General features: G+C 36.1%; 1 protein-coding gene across 7 annotated transcripts in view; it reads left to right on the top strand.

The window, feature by feature from the left end:
• The window catches only part of LOC131046840 (CBL-interacting protein kinase 23), a 166,695-nt gene that overhangs the window by 95,238 nt on the left and 48,369 nt on the right, over window positions 1-23,088 (top strand). For 4 of the 7 annotated variants that reach the window (XR_009106075.2, XM_057980625.2, XM_057980627.2 and 1 more), the window contains 5 exons: window positions 16,407-16,460; window positions 16,599-16,724; window positions 16,953-17,042; window positions 17,188-17,310; window positions 17,439-17,549. Coding sequence is in view for 6 of the 7 variants with exons in the window: in XM_057980625.2 (XP_057836608.2) it covers window positions 16,407-16,460; window positions 16,599-16,724; window positions 16,953-17,042; window positions 17,188-17,310; window positions 17,439-17,549 (504 nt within the window). In the remaining variant the exon portion in view is untranslated. The remainder of the gene's footprint in view (window positions 1-16,406; window positions 16,461-16,598; window positions 16,725-16,952; window positions 17,043-17,187; window positions 17,311-17,438; window positions 17,550-23,088) is intronic. The other 3 variants (XM_057980626.2, XM_057980629.2, XM_057980628.2) reach the window with 3 other exon arrangements.

The following is a 23,088-nucleotide window of genomic DNA, read 5'->3' as shown; positions in this document are numbered from 1 at the left end:
ATTTCATCACAAGATTACCAAAGGTCCAAGGTAAAGATTGTTTGTATGTAGTGGTTGACAGACTCAGTATGCTCACTTTCATGCTATATCATCAGACTTTAAAGCACCTCAAGTGGCAGATATACTAGTACTAGGTTTTAATTTTGTCACTATCTTAGTTTATCATACTCAAACGGATGGGCAAACGGAGATATTGAACTAGTGGATTGAACGCTATTTAAGAAACTACGTAATATGCCAACAAACAACTGGATAAAATGGCTGCATTTGGGTGAGTATTGCTACAACACAACCCATCACATGTCAATTGGGATGTCTCCTTTCAAAGCACTCTATGGCTATGATGCTCTTTTATTCCTAGACCTGACCTTGACTTGTAGTAGAGTTCTTAGTGCTAAAGATATGGTGCAGCAAAGCAAAGACATTATGGAAGCCCTGAAGGAGAACTTGTAACAAGCCCAAAATCAACAAAAAATGTATGTTGATATGCATCGCATCGAACAGACATTCGAGGTAGGTGACTTGGTGTTTCTACGATTGCAGCCTTATCGACAGTCTTCAATCAAAAGCAATGGGGTAGAGACATTAAAGCCACGTTTTTATGGACCTTATCTAGTGATAAGGAATGTGGGACGGGTAGCTTATGAGATGGAATTGCCTCCTAACAGAAGAATTTGTAATGTCCCCACTTTTGAAATATAATTTATTAATAAATGAGAATAATAAAATTAAAATACAAAAGAATAAAAATAAAAAATAAAATAAAAATATAAAAGAATATAATTAAAAATTGATTAAAGTTAATGAATGGTCAAAAGGCATGAAATGATAAGTTGTGACTCTCCCAAAATATAAGGTATAAAAGGGAGGAGAGAACTCATTTGAAGAGGGGATAGTTTGGGAATCAGACATGCAGATCTGATTGTGAAAGGTTGTGTCCCTTTCAAAGGGCAGAAATAATGAAGAGTTGCAATCTTTCAAAGTGTGCTAATGGTGAAAGGGTGTGTCCCTTGCCAAAGGACATACATGATGAAGAGGTGTGACCTCTCCCTCACATTGAGAGATATATAGGAAAGGAATCAAAAGCATCCAGGGATATCACCATGGATCAGATCAGATCAAAACTGTTATTAAGTTACAGGCAGTAACACCCTTGTTTTTGGTGGTATGCATGGGGATGTGTTTAATATGTATGCTTAATATATAAAACCTGATAATGTTCTTACGCAGAATTTAATAGTACTATTAATATGGACTGCAATATGTATGACAGTCATACTTAATTTCATATATATATTCATAATACATAAGAAATTAGTATACTTAATAGTCTAATTGTTATTACTGTCAGTATTTAAGAAGATGGTAATGAGATGTTCCAAAGAGGGGCAGTCTAAATCCAAGCAATAGGTTAAGTCCCAAGATAGGGTGGGGATCAACGACCCATAAGCCTCGAGGGTATAGACCCAAGATAGGTAAGGGCTTGGATCTGTAAACTTTGAGGGAACCTATGTAGTTGGTCTCTAAGCGCTTTGGTAACATACGTAAACCCTTCTCCCTTAAAACTGAAGTAGTAGCAGGGTCTGATATCTATATTAAGAACCATGAATACTGAAATTAATCATCTAATGAGGAAAATAGATAAGCACTTGTTAATAAATAATTGAAGAATATCAATCAATTTTAATATATTGAAATAGATCATTGTAGGGGACATTACAGAATTTGTAACACCTTTCATGTTTCATGTCTCAATAAAGCTCTCGGCCAACAGATTACACCCTCAGTGGAGCTACCTCCTATTGATTACGAGGGCAAGCTCATTCTTGAACCAAAAATAGTGTTGAATGTGAGAAAAAAAAGTTAAGGAACAAAGTAATTCTCAAATATTTGGTAAAGTGGATGGTGCTGCCATCGGAGGATGCGACATGGGAAGGAATAGATGTTTTTGAGCATCCCAACTTGCAATTGCTTAAGGTCAAGCAATTAGAGGACGAGAGGACTGCCATGTTTCTGAAATGAAGAGGGGCCTTGGGCCTAAGCAGTGTTTCCTAGCACCCCTTACGTGTGCAATTCGATATTTTTAATAAATTAGAATTTTAGAACAAATGAAATTATGCTAAAATTCTTATATCGGTTAGTCAACTAGTTTGTTTAGTTAGATTAAACAATTTCTATTTGTATTTTTTGGGCTGACCTGGCAGCAGTGGTATGTAGCATGACACAACCTCCTATTTAGGGGAGTGCTTAGCCTCATTATGTCGTGTTTGGATTTGGAAAAGAAGTGTAGTGCACATCTGTGTCTGCTGGAATGAACCCCTCTAACAATGGTGAGGTGGAACGATGTAATGTCCCCTTCTCAATGATGTTCATTCAGTGGTCCATTGGCCTATTTTGGAGACCCGTAGGCTATTTGGAAAGGAGAATTAGGGTTTACAACTTTTGTGGAGTTCTGCATGAGCTTTTTAGGGTTTGTCAGGAGGGAATTCGTCAGTTCTGCTTATGGTTTCCTTCTGGGTTTTCCATGAACTCCAGGGTGGAATAACATGCAATTGATTTTACGATGAAATGTGAACTTACTATTTTTAGTAAGTTAGGGTTCAGCTGTCTGGATGGCACAGTTTTACTGAGCTTTCCAAGCTCTTTCTCTGGGTGCGAAGATCATACTTTTCGGAGTAGTATTTCATGACTTACTATTTTTAGTAAGTGGTAGTATTGTGCATTTCTATTTTTAGCAGCCTTGGACAGGGTCCTGATCCCGTGCAGTTCAATGGTCTTCATTGCTCAGCTTCATCCTGGATTTTGTTGATAATTACTATTGGAGTTATAAGTTATATAATTAAATATTATTTCCTTATCCTAAGGTTTAATATTTAATTATTTTATTACTGATTAATGATATTGGGAATTGTGCATAATATGATTTTTCCTAAGTCTGCTAGGCGAATTATTTGTGTCATGAAGGGGGACGCCAAAATGAATAAGGAGACTTTATTTTATTTGACAAAGTATATTTTATGCCAAATATCGTGGTCCCTTTTGCTAGGCGTGATTTTGACTTAAAGGGGGATGCCATACTTGGGTCCACTTTGTAAATGAAATGCAAATTGGAGAGGTGAATTTGGAGGCAATTGAATTTGAATTCCAGACTTGGAAATCTATATATACAGGTGCTTGGCTCTTCATTTGATCATCCGGAGAAAATATAATGTTTTGCTGTCGGAATGACTCCAGACTTCTTTGAGGTTGAAAACCTTCGAGATTTTCCTTTGCAGTTTCGAGTGTGAGACATCACTCCTAGCTGTGGTTTGATTTTGTGGATTGCTTGGTGTTCCTGTGGATTGCGTTTTGTGTGAATTTGAAGAGTTGTTTGCTGCTGTGTTTTGTTGGTGTTGTTGGATGTGGTGGCTGAAGCATCATTTCATTCATATCTCCCTGCCTGTCGAGCGTTGCATTCTAGGTATTGGCTCTATCTCACCATTCTCCCTGGGTGATACACTTCACCAAGTTGCAGATTGAGATGTGGTGTTAGTGATTTTTGGTTGCAAATCGAATTCTACAACAAGCCGTACCATTTGGGAGGTGCCTCAGGTTGTGTGCATCATTGTTGAAGCTTCCATTATGCTGTTTTGAGGTTTGAGGTTGATCGCCTTAGTTGTTAATTTCATTTGCTTCAGTTTTGGTGTGTTTTAGAGTGGATTGGAGTGAGTAGTGAGCATTTACAGTGTTGCTGGTCCAGTTCTGGAATTGCTGTTATTTTATATCAGACTTGTTATTTTGTGTTAGTGGCTTGAAATCAGCTGGAGTTCATTATGTTAATGTTGTAGTACTTCATTGTAATCATCCTTGTATCATTGGTTAGTAGTACTAACCTCTATATGTGAACGTGCTCATTGTAATCCCCACTGCATAAATGGAAGAGGCTGGCTTGGTCGCCTGAGTGATTCTAATTTCGGTTTGTAACTATTGTCCTCCCACTGAGTAAGTGGTTGAGTGATATTGTCCTCCCGCTGAAATATGCAGTAGAGTGATAGTTTGTATGTATTATCCTCCCGCTGAAATATGCGGTAGAGTGATTGTGTTTGAATTTCTTGTTGTTTTCCTTGGTTGGTTTACCGCCAAGTAGTTGAGTTTTTATCTTGCTGGATAAGAAGAAGGGGCTGGCTTGCTGCCTGTGCATTGTAATTTCAGTTCGGTTTATAGTGCTAACGATCCCTAGAACACCGTATGCTCTCACCCTCCCAAACTAGGCTCTCAGTGAACAAAAGGTGGAAGGGTTCTGTTATCACAAAAGCTCGCACCCTTGTTGAGATATCAACTCAACAACCTTGTGAAACATGGAAACAACCTCAAAGTGTGGGACCTTATGCAAGGGGTTTGAATCTCCGGAGAAGGCTGACTTCCTTCTCAATCCAGGTGCAGGTGTGAAACCAACTCAACATTTCAAAACTAACTCCTAGGCCTATCCTAACAAATTGTAGAGGTAAAAGGAAGAGAGAAATGCTTGAAATAAAAGGAGGTGATGCACCAAGAAGAGATTGTTCCTCTCCCCACTTGAAATGGCACGAGGAATCAACTGAAATACCCAAGAGATGCACAAACTTCAGTTGCATGAGTGACCCAAATACATGTATGGAGGTTAGAATTTGCTGAGTGTCAAGAGGGGAGAAGGATTCCCACAAGTCACACTCATAAAAACAAGTTAACATAGCATATATGGAGAGAAGAGCCACAAAACATACACTTAAGATGAAGTTAAGGAAACATACACAGCATGCATAAGTTGAAGGAAGGCAAGAATGTAATTTCAATTCATTTAAAGGCCAAAGGCCAAACTTATAGTTGCAAAAATGCAAAAATAATTACAATTCTTCAAGAGAAGAGAAAGAGCATAGGAAAGCTCAAGGCAGGAGAGAGAGAACCCCTTACAATGAGGCTTAACAGCCTTATATAGAAAAATGCTTACAAGAGTGATCATGACCCCTGCATGTCAGTCTGGGAGTGTAGGGAAGTGCATGCACTTGAATTGTACATGCAAGCAACTTAGCCATACCCACAAAAGGCAGCCCTCATAAGGTGGATTGACTGACCTTCCAAAGTCACAGTATGCAGACATGACATAAGTCACCACAACAAGCATGGGCCTGTACCTCCCTTGATGGAAATCCTACCAAAAACATTAAATGCACCCCTGTGGCTCCACAAAAGAAAATGCATGTCACCAAAACTGTAGGAGCATTTAAAGCCTTGAGTGTCGATCACGCCATCCAGAAGTGTCACCAGTCGGAAAGAAGTCCGGGGACTTCGGAAGCTCGAGCTCCCGAAGTGGGAAAGACAACTTCGGAACTTCGGAACCCCGAGGTTCCGAAGTGCCGAGGAACTGAAAAAGGGCTAAGGAAGGAACTTTTGAACCTGGAGGTTCTGGAGTTCCGGGGGAACTAGAGAGAAAAGGCAAGGAGGGAAGGAACTTCGGAACCTCAGGGTTTCGGAGTTCCGGAGAAAAGAAAGGGGAGCAAAGGAAGAGAACTTCAGAACCTCAGGGTTCCGGAGAAAGGAAAGAAGAAAGGCTAGGAGGGAACTTCGGAACTTCGGGGGTTCTGGAGGACTTCAGGTAAAGGAACTTCGGAACCTCGAGGTTCCGGAGTTCCAGGGAACTGAAAAGGAGGCAAGGAAAAGGCGGAACTGTGCAAAGGAACTTTGGAACCTCGGGGTTCCGGAGTTCTAGGGAACGGAAGAGAAAGGGAAAGAGAGGAACTTTGGAACCTCGGGGTTCCGGAGTTCCGATGAACGAAGAGCGAGAGAAGGCAAAGAGAAGGAACTTTGGAACCTCAGGGTTCCGGAGTTCCGGGGAAGGAGAACAAGAGAAGGCAAAGGGAAAGACCCTCGGAACCTCGAGGTTCCGGGGTTCCGGAGAAGGAAGAAAAGGCCAAGGGAGGAACTTCCTCCGGACAAGGCAACACTTCACACTTCATGATTCTTCTGCTTTCTCTTGATCAACTAGGGCAGCGTTGGTCCATGGATCGTATCTCTGATCGGTTCTTACTGATGGACCAAGGATGTCTTAAAATGACAACAGGTTCCCTTTCAGTGGTTTTGGATTATTTCTCTAACCTTAACGGGTTATTGTGTTTGCTTGGTAATCTCACATTGAAAAAATAAATAAATTTAAGGGGAATATTACAAATGATACCCCCACTCTCCAATTCTTTCATTTTGAGCAGTGCATCAAACCTTTCCATATTGATTACTTATCATATACACATTACTGTCAAATAACAAGGAGTGCAAAATCACACGACTTTGAAGGAGGAAAATAATCACATCTGGACTTAGCAAAGGTATCAAAAAGCAGTAGCTATGGAACTGGAATACTTCGCATGCCTTTGCTTTTGTCTACGACAGGGCTTGGGCATCAAAACCAGCAAATTGATATTAGATCAAGGGAGGTGCATAGATCATTGGAATATTTCATGGAAGCTTTGGTTGGAGATCGTGAGGATAAGGACCTCGTGGGGAAAAGTGCTGTTACATCTAATAGCACTTGCACCTTCCAATGCAAGTGTAATCGATTGGTCCAATCAAGTGAAAGGCCACTGGCAATTTGAAGGCTTAGGCAGAGGTCTGATTAAGTTACAAAAATTATCCTCTAGCTCTAAGGAATGTATGGTGATAACCCAAATTCATCATTGTAAGTCATTCTGAAGCAATCACTTGAAGATGTGATTTTCTTAGAATCTCGCAAGAAGCATGTGTATGAACAAGATTATTATTTGATGTTTTTCTGAATCATATATATAAGCTGGTGAATTTTGGTATTTCCGTATAATCTAATCTTGGATTTTAGAACTATAAAGCGTTTGGTTTTTAGGTTAAGTAGCTTAGGCCTGATAGTAATAATGTCAAATTAGTAAACTTTTCTATCTATACAAGTGGGAATCTTTCAATGAGCTCACTTGACAAGTGTGTGAGCAAATGTCAAACATGAATGCACTAGGTGTCTCAAGTGATGAGGAAACATGTCTCAATGTTATGAAGTGAGACAAAAGTATGAAAAGTCAAAGTAAATTTAAGCCAGATGTGGATAGGTCAATATTAGAAAGGTTAACTAGTTAGATATTGACACTGTTTACACAAACACCCCCCTTCAGTGCAACTAAGGGAGTAATGTATACAATGATGATGATGATGATGAGTCCTGATTACTAGCCATGTTAGGTACCCATGTACAATGAAAGTCTCCCATAAAGTGGAGAAAGGTAGAAAAACCTTGTGGGAAAAAACTACTTTTCAAAAGAGAGATGATACATAATATGCAAGAAATGTTCCCTCGCATAGGAGTAAAAAGAGACTATGTAGCCCCTCCCATAAGATGATTGCTCAAATGCTCCATATGTTATCGTGGTGGAAACAACCTTTGGATGCTCTTGGTGAAGTGCCTCTGAATTCTGATGCAACAGTTGATGGTGGAGACAAACAATCCATAGTAAAAGTTGTTAGTGCATGACCCTTAGATTTATCCTTAATGAAGACTCTATGCTGGATACAAAAATTACGTGCTCCTCAAGAAGATGCATTAGGTTATGAATCCTTTTATGCACATGTATGTTCTCATTATGTCCTGATTTCTTGTAAAAGACACATTTCACTTTTTCTGTCTTGGTTTTCCTTTGATTTGAAAAAGTGTCAATTTGAATTGGTACATTTCTTGTCATCCTTAGTTTCCTTATCCTATTGATATTTATGTTTCTCCTCTTTGTTTGAATTGCATAGTAGCAAAAATCATCTGGCAAAAAAATTGGTAAACGAAAAGTACAAGATTTTTTGAAAAAATCTGGAAAAAATCAGATTAAAAAAAACATAAAAAATGTAGAGAAAAGACAACTTAAAAAAAATAAAAAATAAGGGCATTTCTGTAGCATAAAGATATTGCGAGCGAATAAATTAGAGTTAAACCCATGAATTGTAGAAAATAGGATTTGGTGTTTATATTCATATCACTGATTACATTGCATTACACAGAGCATACTTCATAGTGCATAAATAATAACTAGATGGTTATTGTTACTGAAATTTTCATAATATTTACAATTTAATGGAAAATTCAAGTACCAAAGTAAAGATTACAGTTACATGAGAGAATTTTAGAAAAATCTTTCAATTGTTTTCAAATTCATTGTATTTTATACAATTGAAGGGATTTAGAGAAAAGTAATCTATAGAATAAATTTTCTCTCACAAAGACCGTGAGAGTGATCTTTATTTTCCTATGCAAAGGAGAAAAGCTGAATTAAACAAAACAAATGCATAGAGGAGATAAGAAGGGAACCAGCCATTGCCTTGGGGTATATGGCTGGCATAAGTCTGCTCTTGAAGTTGTATGTCTGCATTCCTGACATCTTTTCTCTTCCAGTCTCCTCCTTGTCTTGAAAAAGTCAAAAAGTGAAGTGGGTTAGATCTAAGAGATCCAAGCAATGACTAAATTCCTACTGATCTTGCCTATACGTTTGCATTATTTAATCAAGATCCCTTTTTGACAGAAAAATAAACATCTTGGAAGACAAATAAGAAAAGGTCATTCTCATTGCTTGGAGAATTAGTGTTTTTTCTAACTGTTTGTTTAATGTGCAGAGACAGCTAAAAGAATTGCAGATTTCAGAGGTTTTATTATGAGTGGGATTAAATGAGGCTCCCACAAGGGTTGAGCCCAGCTCATAGAAACCATATGATTGTTCAAAGTGTACTTGCAGTTATATACAGGAAGCATAAGATGGTGTAAAGGCAGCCATGGAGATGTAGGCAGAGGTAGAATGTAAAAAGAGAGCCCAAGTTCTGGAGTTTGAAGGAATATGCCAAGCAAATGTCAATATTGCAAATGGAAAGAAAACCACAGCTATACTGGAAGCACAAGCTAAAGCTGAAGCTATAGTAGCTAATTCTAATGCAACAATAAAGGGAATTAGAATGCTTTCAGAATCTTTTCAATTAAATGGTGGAGTGGAGGCTGCGAGTCTGAGGATTGCTGAACAATATTATTAGGCATTCAGTAAGATTGCAGAGGTAAATCTCCTAATGGACATGATGCTACAGTGCCAAAAGTGCAAGAGAGAATGTCATAAGAAATAGAAATTTGCAGAAATTTTGTGCGTAGAGTGTTGAGGAGAGGGCTTCTTTTCCAAAAAAGAAAAAGAAATTGCAGAGATCCCACGACAAGAACACATAAAAGTACAAAGTTTCCTTCTTTAAAATTTCACTAAAAATGAAAAAACCAGAGAATCGACAGGGTTAAGTGGAAATTTTTTTGCAGAAATTTTGTATAGTGAAATCAAGTATTATTGCATTGATTTCTATCAAATGCCAAAAAACCCCAAATTTCCTTTCAAAAGAAGAGATACATGAAAATTACAGAGTTTCTCTTTAGAAAAGTGCAGAAATAACAAAAACCAAAAAACCATCAATGTAGAGGCAAAAATCAATGTAGAAAATTACTACTGCAAATAATTTCATTTAAAAAAATAAATTTTTATAGAAAAGTAAAGGCCTCAGGTGGAAATCATTAATGAGTTTAAAGGGTAGACACTACTTTAGTTTGTTATTGCCATTAAGTTAAATTGATCTAATAGCCCTCTTTCTATTTTGTTAGATAAAATGTACTTAAAATTTGTAATACTCATGGGGCTCAAAATTGTTTTTATACCATTGATTTCCATTGAGGTCAACTATTGAAAATCAACTCAACCCCCATGCACATTACAACTTGTAGGTACAATTTACCTCATGGAATGCAATTTACCTCAAGGAAACCCCATTTCAATTCCAAGCATGGAGCAGACCAGTTTAAGTCCTAGAAAACTGCCAAAAAGAAGGAGTCATCACGCAACTCTCTGAATTTTTTTTCTTCAGTCCAAACCCTAGCATCTCGGCATTTTCCTCTTCACCGAAACTTACAATGCAAAATGAATAATGATTTTTAGGTTTTCATCGCTATATTCCCCCTTATCTTGCTTTTTCCCATTTTAGTGGGATCGCATTTTTTATAATACAAGGTAATTAATAGATGGTGGTCAAGTTCCAAACTCCCACTTATATGTTATATGATATCTTAGCCTAGCCGTGGGGAGGCTTTAAAACCCCAAGTCTTTTAAAGACTTTTTAAAATTAAAAAAAAAGATGTGAATTAATTCTAATATTTATTTATTAGATTAATGTTGTAAAATTTTTACATCTTCTAGCAACATTAATTTAATAAATAAATATTCAAATTAATTATTTTGCATACAATAAAATTTCCTAGTAACATTCTTATAAGGAAATTGAATTTTTTGCATCTTTTAAAATTTTAGAATTCAATATCTTTCATCCATAGACACATGAAAACTGTAAAATGAATATTTTAATTGGATAATTTATAAATCCAATTAGTATTTGTTATTTGTGTCCTTAATGTTTGTTCCCAATATGCATATGGAGGGAAAATATTGAATCCTAAAGAGGTGAAGTTATCTCAAGAATTTGGGGTCGAATTTGAATGCAGTTATCCATGAGTTTGAGCTAGTTCTCCAGCAGTTAAAGCCTGATTTTGAGTATTTCATGGGTCAACCTTCAGTTGACCAAGAGTTTACACCTGATTTCACACATTTATGCAGAGTTTGAAGCCTTTTGTGGGGGTTTCTTTCTCTACTCGGATTTGGAGATATTTTTGACTTGGAGATCACTCAAGGAGGCTTTCAGTTGACTTGCAGTCATCTTATCCTTGCCTTTGGAAGGCCTTTTGCATAAAGGAAGCAAGGATTTCAGTTTGAAGGGGTTATGGATTTTTTCTCAAGTTTGGCAGAGATTTCGTGTTACCCATTCATAGTTTTGACAGTGAGTTCAATAAAAATATCAGTTTATGCCTTCATATTTCTGAGCTTATTTTTCATTGTGTGATTGAGAGTAATTATCATTTTTGTGTTATTTATTAAATAACCTTTCTTGAAATTTCTGTCTCATGCATGCATCACAGGTTATGCATTGCGATTTATCAATTTAATTGTTTGTGAAAGCCTTTTCCTTTTCAATTTTTCTGAGTAATGATCCTATGCATGAAACATTTTTTGTGATTTAGATTCAAAGATGTTATATGTGTAAAACTGGTGGATTTAGAAGAATTCCCCTGTCAATTTTTCAGATCGTATGGTGTATCACCCTATTTAGGTTGTTAGTTTCCTTTTCATCTTTATTTATTCTCTCTCCCTTTTCCCCAAAAGCGTTTTTTCAAGGTCTTGTTAGAATAGGTGATCCATCAGTATCAGGAACTGGCCTATCTTGAGGTCCAATAATAATAATAGTTTACCCACAGACTCATGATTGTTCCCATGTTATCCCAAAGTGCTAGGTTTTAATAGCTTAGTTTTTGGGTGCACTTTTTGGCTTTAACAGTTATAATTGACAAAATTTCAATCACAATATAGTTTGTACAAAGTCAACCCATAAACTAAGTACAAAGTTCTAACAAATCAAACTTAGCCAATGACTCTTCCTACTACAAATAGAGCTATGCTAGAGGGCTGCAGGTCTTAATGATGAAGCTCCTAGTTCAAGGCCTCTCCTAAGTCGTTCAACCTCATGACTATCCAAGTTTGCCTCTAGGATCTCAAAATTTCAAGCTCAAACAAGTCGTTAAAAAACAATTTTCCTTTGTTGAGCAGACATCATAAATTACAAAATGGGAATTAACTTATTCATATTTGCGATTTAATAGTACTGGTAATAATTAGAACAATGTGGAAGAGAAATATGTTAAGAGTGTGAAAGGGAAATTATATGACAAAGGAACCAATTGCAAAGTCCAACTTAATAGGTTTTGAATCAAATAGCTCAAGATAGAGTAATAGAAAATACTTTTGAAGTAAAATATTTCATCCTAGAAGACCATAAATGATATTGAAATGTTCTCAATGACAACTATTTTAGCAGATTTGTAAAACAGTAGGGATTGTTAAATATTTTTCCATTAGATAATAAAGACCTGCTAGTACAAAAGAAGAGAGCAACTATTTAAGCTACACTTTAGCTATTATTATTCAAGTAAATTTTCCTTGTTTGCATATAAGTGGAGGAATTAAAAACATTGATGGACTTTGAGTTGATAGTTTGAGAGATTATAGGTACAAGTTTCAATGAAAAATCAAAGCATGAGGAACATTCCATTTTAATGGGATAATTGTTGCTGAAAATTATTTGGATTGTTAAAGAGAAAATATATGAGGCCTGCTTCAGGAGGGATTAACATAAGCCCACAAGACTAGGGCATGACTTCTCTCAAGGCATGTATTAGTTTGCTTGATACCTATTTAACATGCATGGAATGCTATGCTATATGTCTAAAGCATTCATGTACTGCTATTGTACTCCTTGCAGGCCTTTTGAACCTCCATGTATATGACGAGCCTGAATGGAATGTAGTTCCCTAACAATTGTAGGGCATGCATTGAAGCAGTGAATTTCACCATTTAACAGAGCATTAAGCTTGTAGAATATATAGGAAATTTAAATATAAAAAACAATCCTTCATTTTGATATAAAATATTGCAATAGCTCATTTTTTCAGCACTGCAAGCTGATTGGTATCTTTCTGAAAGGAACCATTCTACTTCTGGTTCCACAATGTCTATGTACTGTTATGTATATACTTCTAGTTCCCACTTGATTAAACAATTTTCACTGCCCTACATGCTTGTCCTTAATACTTGATGGCCAATGTCAAATTGAAGCTCCAAATTATCACACTTTGTTAGCATTTGAAAAGGAAATTTGTCCCAACCTATCCTTGATAATATAAACAACCACCTTGGTGCTATTGTTGACAATTGAAATGTTAAAATTCTTTGAATGGTTAGGATCACAAGAGTTCCAAGAAAACAAACTTCTTTAGGTTGATATCAGGCCAATAGACTTTCATTCCAGTTTGGTCTGGCTTTCTATATTTACTTTTGGCAAGTACTCTTATAAGGTTCAAATATGTTAAAAAAATCAGACAGAAGCCTTATTATTTATGATATTGTCTACTATTTCCCACTAAATTGTGTCTTTGGATTTATATACATGGAAAGAATTACTATGAGCCTAACGAAAATGATAGCAGTGTGGAATATTGAGAAGAAAACAACACCTCTTAACCATTCCATGTTAATGTCCTTAACATCAAATGTAGAAGCATACATTTGAACGTGTCTCTATTTTAATGTCCTTCACATCTATTACAAAAATACGTCCATTCAAGGTTTCCTACCTATGATTTGCTTTAGCAACCTAATGAAATATAGCAAATCTTTGATGGTGAACTATGTCCCAGCGGCTACTGCTCAATTCTGTGCTAAAAATCAACAAAAGCCCAATTAAATAGTGATTTTGGATGGCTAGGGTATCATGACAGGTTGGTGGATAGTAAGTGCTTTTCCTGGGCGATATGTTTGCAATATTTTTTGTATTTTAAACCTTCTAAAAATTGTTGAACATCTTTGAAAATTGCAGCTGATTAAATCGGGCTTTTGTGGGGAAAAAATTGTTTTGGCGGGAGATTTTTTAAAAATCGCGAAAATTGGGACTTTTTGAGGATTTATGCTTCTCTTGTTTAAAGCCTTTTGTTTCCCTTTTCTTGCAATGGGGATTTTGTGGTCTTCAAATGCTCATCTAGATTAACTTATCTTGTTCCCTTTTTAAGTCTACAATGAAATTATCCAAAGATGGCATTTTTCATGTTGCTCCAAGAGCTCTCTTAGTGGAATAAAAGGTAGATACAAAAACAAAATATTCAAGACTTAGTCTTGAAAGAATGGAAAGGATGAGATGATCCTCTTTCTTGTCTATGCCACATTCTTTGAGTTGCAAACTTAGTTATTTGAATTTTGTGAAATAGTCCTCCAAGGTGTTAAAGTCTCTTGGACTTAAGCTTAAGAGTTCATTTTCTAGCCCACGACTTCTTAATTCATCAACCTTCCCAAAGAGTTGTTCAAGGGCTAGCCAAACTTCATTGGGTGTTTTCAAGGCCTCTACATGGAATAGAAGTTCTGAAGATAGTTTTAGACACAATAAGCCGATGGCTTAATCATACTTATTAAACCACTTTTCCTTATCTTTCGTTGCCTTGAGTTCTTTTTTTGTACCCATAGTTACCCTATATAACCCTTGATTCTTTAGCATAAGGGAAATGGCCAATTTCCATTCATGATAATTGAAGGGTGTTAAATGCTTAATGGATTTGGTAAACTGCATGCCTAGTAGATTTCCTCGCAAAACTTGATGTATTGAAACAAATGGTGAAGGGGAAATGTAGAAGTGTTATGTAATGACCCTCCCGATTAACCGAGAAACATGGAACGATAGCTATTCATCTCTCAAAGGGATAATAAACCACTAATGTCCTAGTTGAGGGAAATTAGTAATAAGGTGCGGATTCATTTAAGATTCCATTCAACGAAGAAGTCAGTAAGGAATATGATAAAATAAATTAATAAACAATATCATTTCATTAGTTAAGTTGTTCCACATTGAAGACTTAAGCGACCCTTTCCGAGAGGGAGTGCAATTAAGGAATGAAGGTGATTAATGAATGGGACCAATTCATATGGAGGGGTGTGACTGATAAAGGATGCCATTCAATAAAGTATTAAAGGAGAAAGTTGGGGAAGCATTCGAAGGGAAGGGAATAAATTTAATACATTCAGATCAGTTGAAAAGAACGCTCAGTGGAGCCATCATCCAGCCAAATAAGGGGGTCTATTACCTACTAATTGCATGGCAATAAACGCATAATCCTATTATACATGAGTCAGGAACTGTGTCAAAGATACAGCATGCATATAAGGAATGTAGTCAGGAAAAGCTACCAATTATAATATATTATTCCTCAAATTTATCTCCCCTTTTTTTATCTTCTCAAATGAAAATTTCTCCCCTTTATATCCTCCGATGTGAGGGAGAGTCACACCTCTTCATAATGGTCACAACCTTTCCCAATTACCACCCTTCGAAAGCGTCACAACCCTTCATCATTGCTGCCCCTTTGAAAGAGTCACTTCCTTATCTTCTTCCCATTAATGCTTTCTTAATTCCTTTGCTCCCTTCTTAATTTAGACTTCATACCAATCACTTGTATAATGCACAAAGGCTGTATGCCCAAATCTGATTCACTTATATCAGATCTATCCTTGATCGATTGATAAATGTATGATTGATTGATTCAATGAATTGCTTTGATTGGATGATTTGAGGTATTGGTGAGTGATGACTAAGTGATTGTTGATTAGATGATTGATGAGTGAAGATGTAACGAATGCTGGTTTGATATATGATTGAATGAATGCTGATTTTGATAGAATGATTTGCTTGATGATTGCTTTTGTGGATTCATGAGTGATGATTGATGATTGAGTGAGCGATCCTTCAATGCTTGGAATGAATTCTCCATTATACTTTATTGGTGGAAGGGTCACCACCTTTCATAAGAATTGAGTCACCACTTTTCATCGTTGCCCTTGAGAATAATATATTATTCCTCAAATTGATCTCCCCTTTTTTATCTCCTTATATGAAAACTCCTCCCCTTTATATCCTCCAATGTGAGGGAGAGTCACACCTCTTCATAATGGTCACAACCTTCCACAATTACCACCCTTTGAAAGGGTCACAACCCTTCATCATTGCTGCCCCTTTGAAAGAGTCACTTCCTTATCTTCTTCCCGTTAATGCTTCCTTAATTCCTTTGCTCCCTTCTTTCTTCCTTCATCTCTTTCCTCCCCAAATGAAGTTCTCTTCTCTTCCTTTTATATCTCATGTTTGAGGGAGTCACAACTTTTCATATCATGCCTTTTGACCATTCATTAAACTTAACTAAATTTTATTTTTTTTCTTTTATACTTTTATTTATTATTATTTATTAATAAATTCTATTTCAACAAGGGGACATTACATTAAGATAAGAGTATTCTACATTATCAGTTCTCTGATTCTAGGAGGAGCCATTCTGTTTACAAAGCTTAAGAGTGCAAAACTGTTTCTTTCCCTTTAATATAAGTGCTGTTTTAATTAAAATTAAATACCTAGATTGATTTAGGTCTAGGCTTGTACAACTTAAGGTAGGAGTATTCTACATTATTAATTCTTTGATTCTAGGAGCCGTCTTTTGTTTGCACAGCTTAAGAGTACAAAACCGTCTCTTTTCCTTTAATATAAGTGATGTTTTAATAAAAATCAAATACCTGGATTGATTTAGGTCTAAGCTTGTACAGCTTGAGATAGATTCCTTCGACTTGGTAATATGGGGCAAGTAAATTGTGCATCTACTGCTCTTATAGAACTAGTTAATGTGTAAGATCTTCCAACATCCATTAATCAGTTATTGATCCCATCCAAGTGATTGAATGCAGGAGGATGGACTGCTTCACACTCAATGTGGAACACCAAATTATGTTGCACCTGAGGTACCACCTATTTTCACACTGTGCGTTCAGTATCAATTAGTCCTGTAAATTTCTGTATGTTTTCCAGTATGGTATTTATTATAATGCCAAATTAGAAAAATGTTCATCTTAGTCTACATTTTATCTTGCTATATACAGGTCATCAATGATAAAGGTTATGATGGTGCAACTGCAGATTTGTGGTCGTGTGGTGTTATACTTTTTTACTTGATGGCCGGTTACCTTCCTTTTGATGATCAAAATCTTATGAGACTATATAAAAAAGTTAGAACACCAGACCAACTTGAGATTACATTGTTTTGCAGTTATTTTATCTTTCTTTATATTACTTACCCTGTGCAAATAAGACTCAAATGACATGATGCAAATAAATTGTAGATTTGTGAAGCAGATTTTAAATATCCCCTTGTTTTGCAGTTATTTTATCGTTCTTTATATTACTTACCCTGTGCAAGTAAGGCTCAAATGACATATGATGCAAATAAATTGTAGAGCTGTAAAGCAGATTTTAAATATCCCCTATGGTTTTCGTCAAGTGCAAAGAAATTAATCTCAAGAATTTTGGATCCAAATCCTAAGACGGTAAGTGAAAAACAGTTTATGTTTACTCCTACATACCAACATATATTCAACTTTTAGTATCTGTAATCATGGTGTTTGGTCTTCCCTGAAGATTGAAACCTGATATGAATTTACTGATCAACATATTTGTTCTTTCCTCTTGCAGCGCATTACAGCACCAGAGATCCTACAGAATGAATGGTTCCAGAAAGATTACATTCCACCCAAGTTCCAAGAAGATGAGGATGTAAGCTTAAATGATATAGATGTTGTTTTTAGTGATTCAGAGGTAAGATGTTGTTGCTAGTTATACATCATGGGTAAATTTTTCTTTTTCTTTTTAACAATATTAAAATTTAAGAAACATCCTTTTGTCTATTGTTTTATAATTCATTATTTCATATTGGTTGTATCCAGGAGCAACTTGTCACGGAGATAAAAGAGATACAGCCTGTGTTTATGAATGCATTTGAACTTATTTCCATGTTACAGGTTCTAAATTTTGGTAATATGTTTGAACAGCACATGGTAAGTGTCAAGAAACTTGTTTATAGCTATGTACTACAATTTTTTTTAATTATAAAGCATCTTTTGTGGCAGAATCAGCAAAAGCATCTTATTCTGTATTTTATCTCTTAAAGAACTCTTGTTTCCGGAGAAGGCATACTTTGATTCATAAGTAGTATGTGTGAATTATTATATTTCCTTATATAATAACTAATGCAAAAGGCTGACTTGGAGTTTATTCATAATATTTTTAAAAGTCTTTGAAATAAATGGCATAGAGGACCATTTGTTGAAAATTTGGAACATGCTATAGTTAGCAAGTAATTCTACTATCTTAATTGTAGTTAGTTTAGTCAATTGTTGAATGTAAATGGTTGCAAGTTGCCAACCATCATGAATAGTCAGTTCTCACCAATCATCAGTCACTTATAAGTTATATAATCCTATTGTAAACAAGAATAGGGGACTGCATGTATATAAATTCCCCAAATCAATTCTTTAAAATTTCATGAATGAACGTATCCATACAAAGCCTCCTTCAATCTATATAAAAAATTTAAAAATCCAGTTTGTCTAAGCACTAAAACCCTTTCGGTCGTTCAATATAAACCTCTAACTCTAATTCTCTATCCAGAAATGCAAATTCAACATCCATCTGATAAACTTTGAAGTTCTTAAATGTTGATAGTGTTAAAAACATTTTGATAGCCTCTAGTATAGCTACCAGAGCAAATGTCTCCTCAAACTCTTCGCCTTCAACTTGAGCATAACCTTTGCATACTAATTTGGCCTTATTCTGGATCACCTTTGTATACTAATTTGACCTTATTCTGGATCACCTTTCCTTCTTCATTCAACTTATTTATGAAGACCCACTTGGTGCCAATAACATTTTTATCATTAGGTCTTGGAACTAACTCTCATGTCTCATTTTTCTTAATCTAAGACAACTCTTCTTCCATAGCCTCTTGCCAATTTTTCTCTTTGCTAGCCTCTACATAATTGCTTGGTTTAATCTTTGACGACAAGTCAAAATGCACTTGTTCAGTTGCTCTCTTTGTTCTTCTCTGGGTATGAACACCATTGTCTTTATCTCCAGAATGGTTTGTTTGCACATACCTTGTTGGAGTCTTAGTGCTTGTAATCTTTGATTCACTTCTGGAGTCTTCTTCACTTATGTGGACTGGTTCAACCTTGTCATCTTTTTCCGAAACTTCAAGTGAATGAATTCTCTCATCAATACTTACATTTACACTTTCCACTTCTCTCTTCAATCTCTTGTTATAACATTTGTATGCTTCGCTTGTCATGGAATAACCAAGAAAATACCTTCATAGGATCTAGAATCAAACTTACATAAATTCTCTTCATCTCTTTTGATGTAGCACTTGCTTCCAAAGATTTTGAAATTCTTGACAAATGTCGGTCTACCATTCTACAGTTCATATGGTATCTTTGTAGTCATATCTGGTAACTACCTCTGCTTCAACGTAGTTCTAGCCATCTCTCGAATAGTCTAGTTCTTCCTTTTTGCCACTCCATTATGTAGAGGAGTTCAAGGAGCTAAACAGTGTCCCCAAATCCCATACTTTGCACAATATTCTTCATATTTGTCAGAAGTAAATTATTTGCCTCTATTTGATCTCAAACACTTGATTGTTCTGCCAGTTTCATTTTGTACCAAAGCCTTAAAGGCCTTAAACTTCTCAAAAGCATCTGATATCTCTCTTTGAAAACCAATCCAAGACATTCCAAAATAATCATCAGTAAGCATAGTAAAATAACTATCACCTTATAAGCCTTTGTCCTCATAGGTCCAACTAGATCAGCATGAATCAAATCAAATGGCTTTGCGGTAGAATACTCCATAGTAGGAAATCTGGTCTTCGGCAACTTTCCCTCATTGCATGGTTTGCAACTAGTGGATGGAGGCTTCTTGATCTTAGGCATGTCTCTTACCATTCATGCCTCAGCTCGCCCCAAAATGGGTGTTGGGTTGGGTCACAAGGATACCTTGGGTGAACAAAAAAAATAAATTGATATGTTTCAATCTTTTGTGCCAAATCCAACTCTCTTCTCTTTGTATAACAAAGCAATTGTGTCCATTTACCTCACTCAGATGATATACATCACTATTAGTCCTGCTTCCTTCCACAGCCAACTCTCTGATATCCTTCTTCCCGATTTCACAACCTTTTGCATTGAACGAAAGACTCTATCCATTGTCACACATTTGACTCACACTCAAAAGATTATGTTTCAAACCTTCTACATATAGGACATCGTAGGTTCTTGTCTTACCATCATCAAGACTTAAAGGACCTTTACCAACAAAATTGTTACCATGTGTAACATCTCCATTGAACTTCTTTGAAATTTATGAACATACTCTTATCTCCAATCATGTGACTTGAACATCCACTTTCTATAGTCCACAAGGTTTTCTCCTTTTGGGCATGAAGTTTAGTCTAAGCCACCAGAGACTTTTCTGTTTTCTATTCTTCCAGTTTCTTCTTCCAAACCTTTTTGGAACTACTACCTTGACTCGCTGTGTTATTTCCTTTAATCTCTAGCTTAGGAGAATTCACAAAATTGTTTTTGCAATTTCTTGCAATGTGTCCATAGTTGTTGCACTTATGACAAATGATATTGAAATCAAATAATGGAGCAAACACATTTCTGCTAACAAAATTATTCCTCCTTACCAAACCTTTCCTATAGTCCACAACCTTGTGACCAAAACAATTGCAATTAAAACAATAACTAGAAAAAGAATGATTGAACTTAGTATTGAATCCTTGTCCCTTTGGTGCTTGCCTTCTGGATCTTGTATTCTACGTCCGGACTTGAGTGAAACCATCATCCATCTTTCTGCTCTCTTTAGTTGTCACAACTTGTTCAAACTTTGAACTTCCAAAAATCCCTTTTCTTCCGAATTCTCTAATACTGCCTTCATAGACTGTTTTGCAATATTTCCCTTCTATTCTTTAGTAAAGCCAATGCTGGTTTTGCTATGCGGTGACCTGTAACTTCCAATAATTTGGTCCAACATCTTTGTACTCTTTGCAAACTTCAGTTTCAACTGATTATTTGCTTTATCAAGATCATTTCTCAATGCAGCAATTTCTACCTCTAGTTTTTCACAGTATTTATCTTTGTTTAGTATTCTCTCTATCAACACTTCTTCAATCCTTTTTGCTTCTTCTTTTTCAACCTTCAATTCAATGACTATCCTTTTTGCGTTTTCAAAAATTTGAACCAATTTATCTTTAGCCTTGATTTCTTCAATGATCCTTTTCTTATACTTCATCTCTTTTCTAGCGCACAACAATTTTCCCACAAGATCAACCTCATCATCATCTCCAAATTTCATTCTAGTATTGCCATCAGGAGTCTCCATCGCCATGAATAGAGCCTTTTCACCATCATTCCTAGAAATGCCTTGATCTTCTTCCTCGTCAGATGAACCATTGTCCTCATTTACAAAGAAACTCTTCTAATTCTTGTTAATTTTCTTCTTTTTCTAAGACTTGTTCCCATTCTTTTGGCCTTCATTGTTAGAATTTTTATATGGACACTTAGCCATAAAATGTCCCTATTGGTGTAAATAAATATTCATTATGGATATTATTACACTTTACTTAAGTTAACTTGGGATAATGCATCTCTTCGTAGTTTGGATTTGAGACACTTAGGGAAGTGTGCACATAGGGATAGAGCTTGTAGGAGAAATTCCACCTTTTGTGGTCTTGTTTTATTGTTACATTCCACATTCGGTGGGTCATCCACCTCTTGTGGAATATTATATTATTTCTCCTACCTACCCCTAGTATTTCTTACTTACCCTTGTTTCTCATTGAACCACATGTCATGATTGTGTGCTCGTACATCCATATGGCCTTGCCTATATAAGCAGGCCTATATTCATTGTATTGGTGAATCCAGTTGATCATTTGCATATTGATGAGAATACAGTCTGCTCTTGTCATTCTTTTGTCTCTATTTTTATACTTTTCATTGTGCCCTTGATCTTGGCAAAATCTCACATGGTATCAGAGCCATTGGGGTTTCATTGATTGGTTTTTGGAGACATTTTGGAAGGCTTCTATTTTCGGATCTGAGGAAAAAGCGTTTTTTGGAGGCATCTTGGAGCGTTTTCGACCTCACCATTGCATTTGGGAGGCCTTTTCCATAAAAATCGAGTATAAACTCGACCATTTTTGGCGAAAATCGATTTTTGGGTGTGGAGGAAATTTTCTGCCCAATTCAAGGGGTACGGTACGGAAATTTCGGATTTCTAAAAAAAAAATTGAAAATTTGAAAATTGTTTTTGGGATCCGTACCTTCTGCCCAGTCAGCATTTTCTTTGGAAATTTTTAGACCCCTCTCCGTTGAGCAGTTTGGATTTTTGGGTCAACTTTGGAGGCCCATAACTTGCTCAATTTTGCTCCTTTTTGGGTGCCATTTTTTTTTATTTGGGCTAATTTTTCGTGCTCTTCGCAGTGGTGTGGTTATTTTCTGATTTTTATGCACAGGTTTTTCGGAATTTTTGAATTCTCTCAACTGTACTTGTCCAATCCTCAATTCTGCAACTTCAAAGGCCTCGTTTGAGCTCATACGACCTCCTTTTCAAGTGCTATTTTTTTTTAAAGTGCATTTTTTTTGTCTACTTTCATAATCTATGATCAGATTTCATAGATTTTAAGTAGAAATTGTACTTTCAGATATTGGTCTTATTTGGCCTATTTGGTACTTGTAAATTGCTTGGATCTTAGTTTAGATCTCTTGCACCATTAGTTTGAGTCTCTTTTGGCCTTATTGAGGCAATTGTAAAATTGAAATCAGAAGTCCACTTCGCCATTTTTTGCAAGTGGCCCATTGTACACACACTAAGTATAAAGTGCCAAATCATCACTTTTGGGGGGGTGTCTTGTGTGATTGTGCCTCTCTTCCTTGTTCTCTTTCATTTTTGTTGCAATGAGTCCTCATAAATTTCCACCTTTAACTCCACATAATTATGCATCATGGAAAATTAAAGTGTGGAGCAAATTAATGGAAAAAGGTCTCATTCATTACATAGATGGAACAATAGCAGCACCACCTGATCCTAAGGCTGATCCTAATGCTCAGTAAGAATGGCTCACTAAGAATTGTATGGCTCTTGGAACTTTGCGCAAGTATGTATCAGATGACCTCATCTTTCATATTGAGAAGTGTACTACAATCAAAGATGCTTGGGATATGTTTCAGAAATTGTATGGTCAAGTTGATGAAATCAAAGGTTATAAGATTGACAATGAGCTCACCAACTTGGATCCCAAGAGTTTTGATACAATCCAAGATTATGTCACCAAAGCAAATGAGCTAAGAGAAAAGTTTAAGGATTGTGGAATTGACAAAAAGGATGCTTAGTTGATATTCAACTTGTTGGACAAGCTTGCGCCAGAATATGCAGCATTTGTGTCTAGCTTCCAAACTCATCGTTTGACAGTGGAGAGTTCCTATGTTATGCCTTCTTTTGATGCTTTCAAAGAAATGTTGATATTGGAACAATCTAAGT

The sequence above is a fragment of the Cryptomeria japonica genome, chromosome 4 (genome assembly GCF_030272615.1).
Source record: "Cryptomeria japonica chromosome 4, Sugi_1.0, whole genome shotgun sequence".
Taxonomy (NCBI): Eukaryota; Viridiplantae; Streptophyta; class Pinopsida; order Cupressales; family Cupressaceae; genus Cryptomeria; species Cryptomeria japonica.
This window is presented reverse-complemented; position numbering and strand designations above follow the sequence as displayed.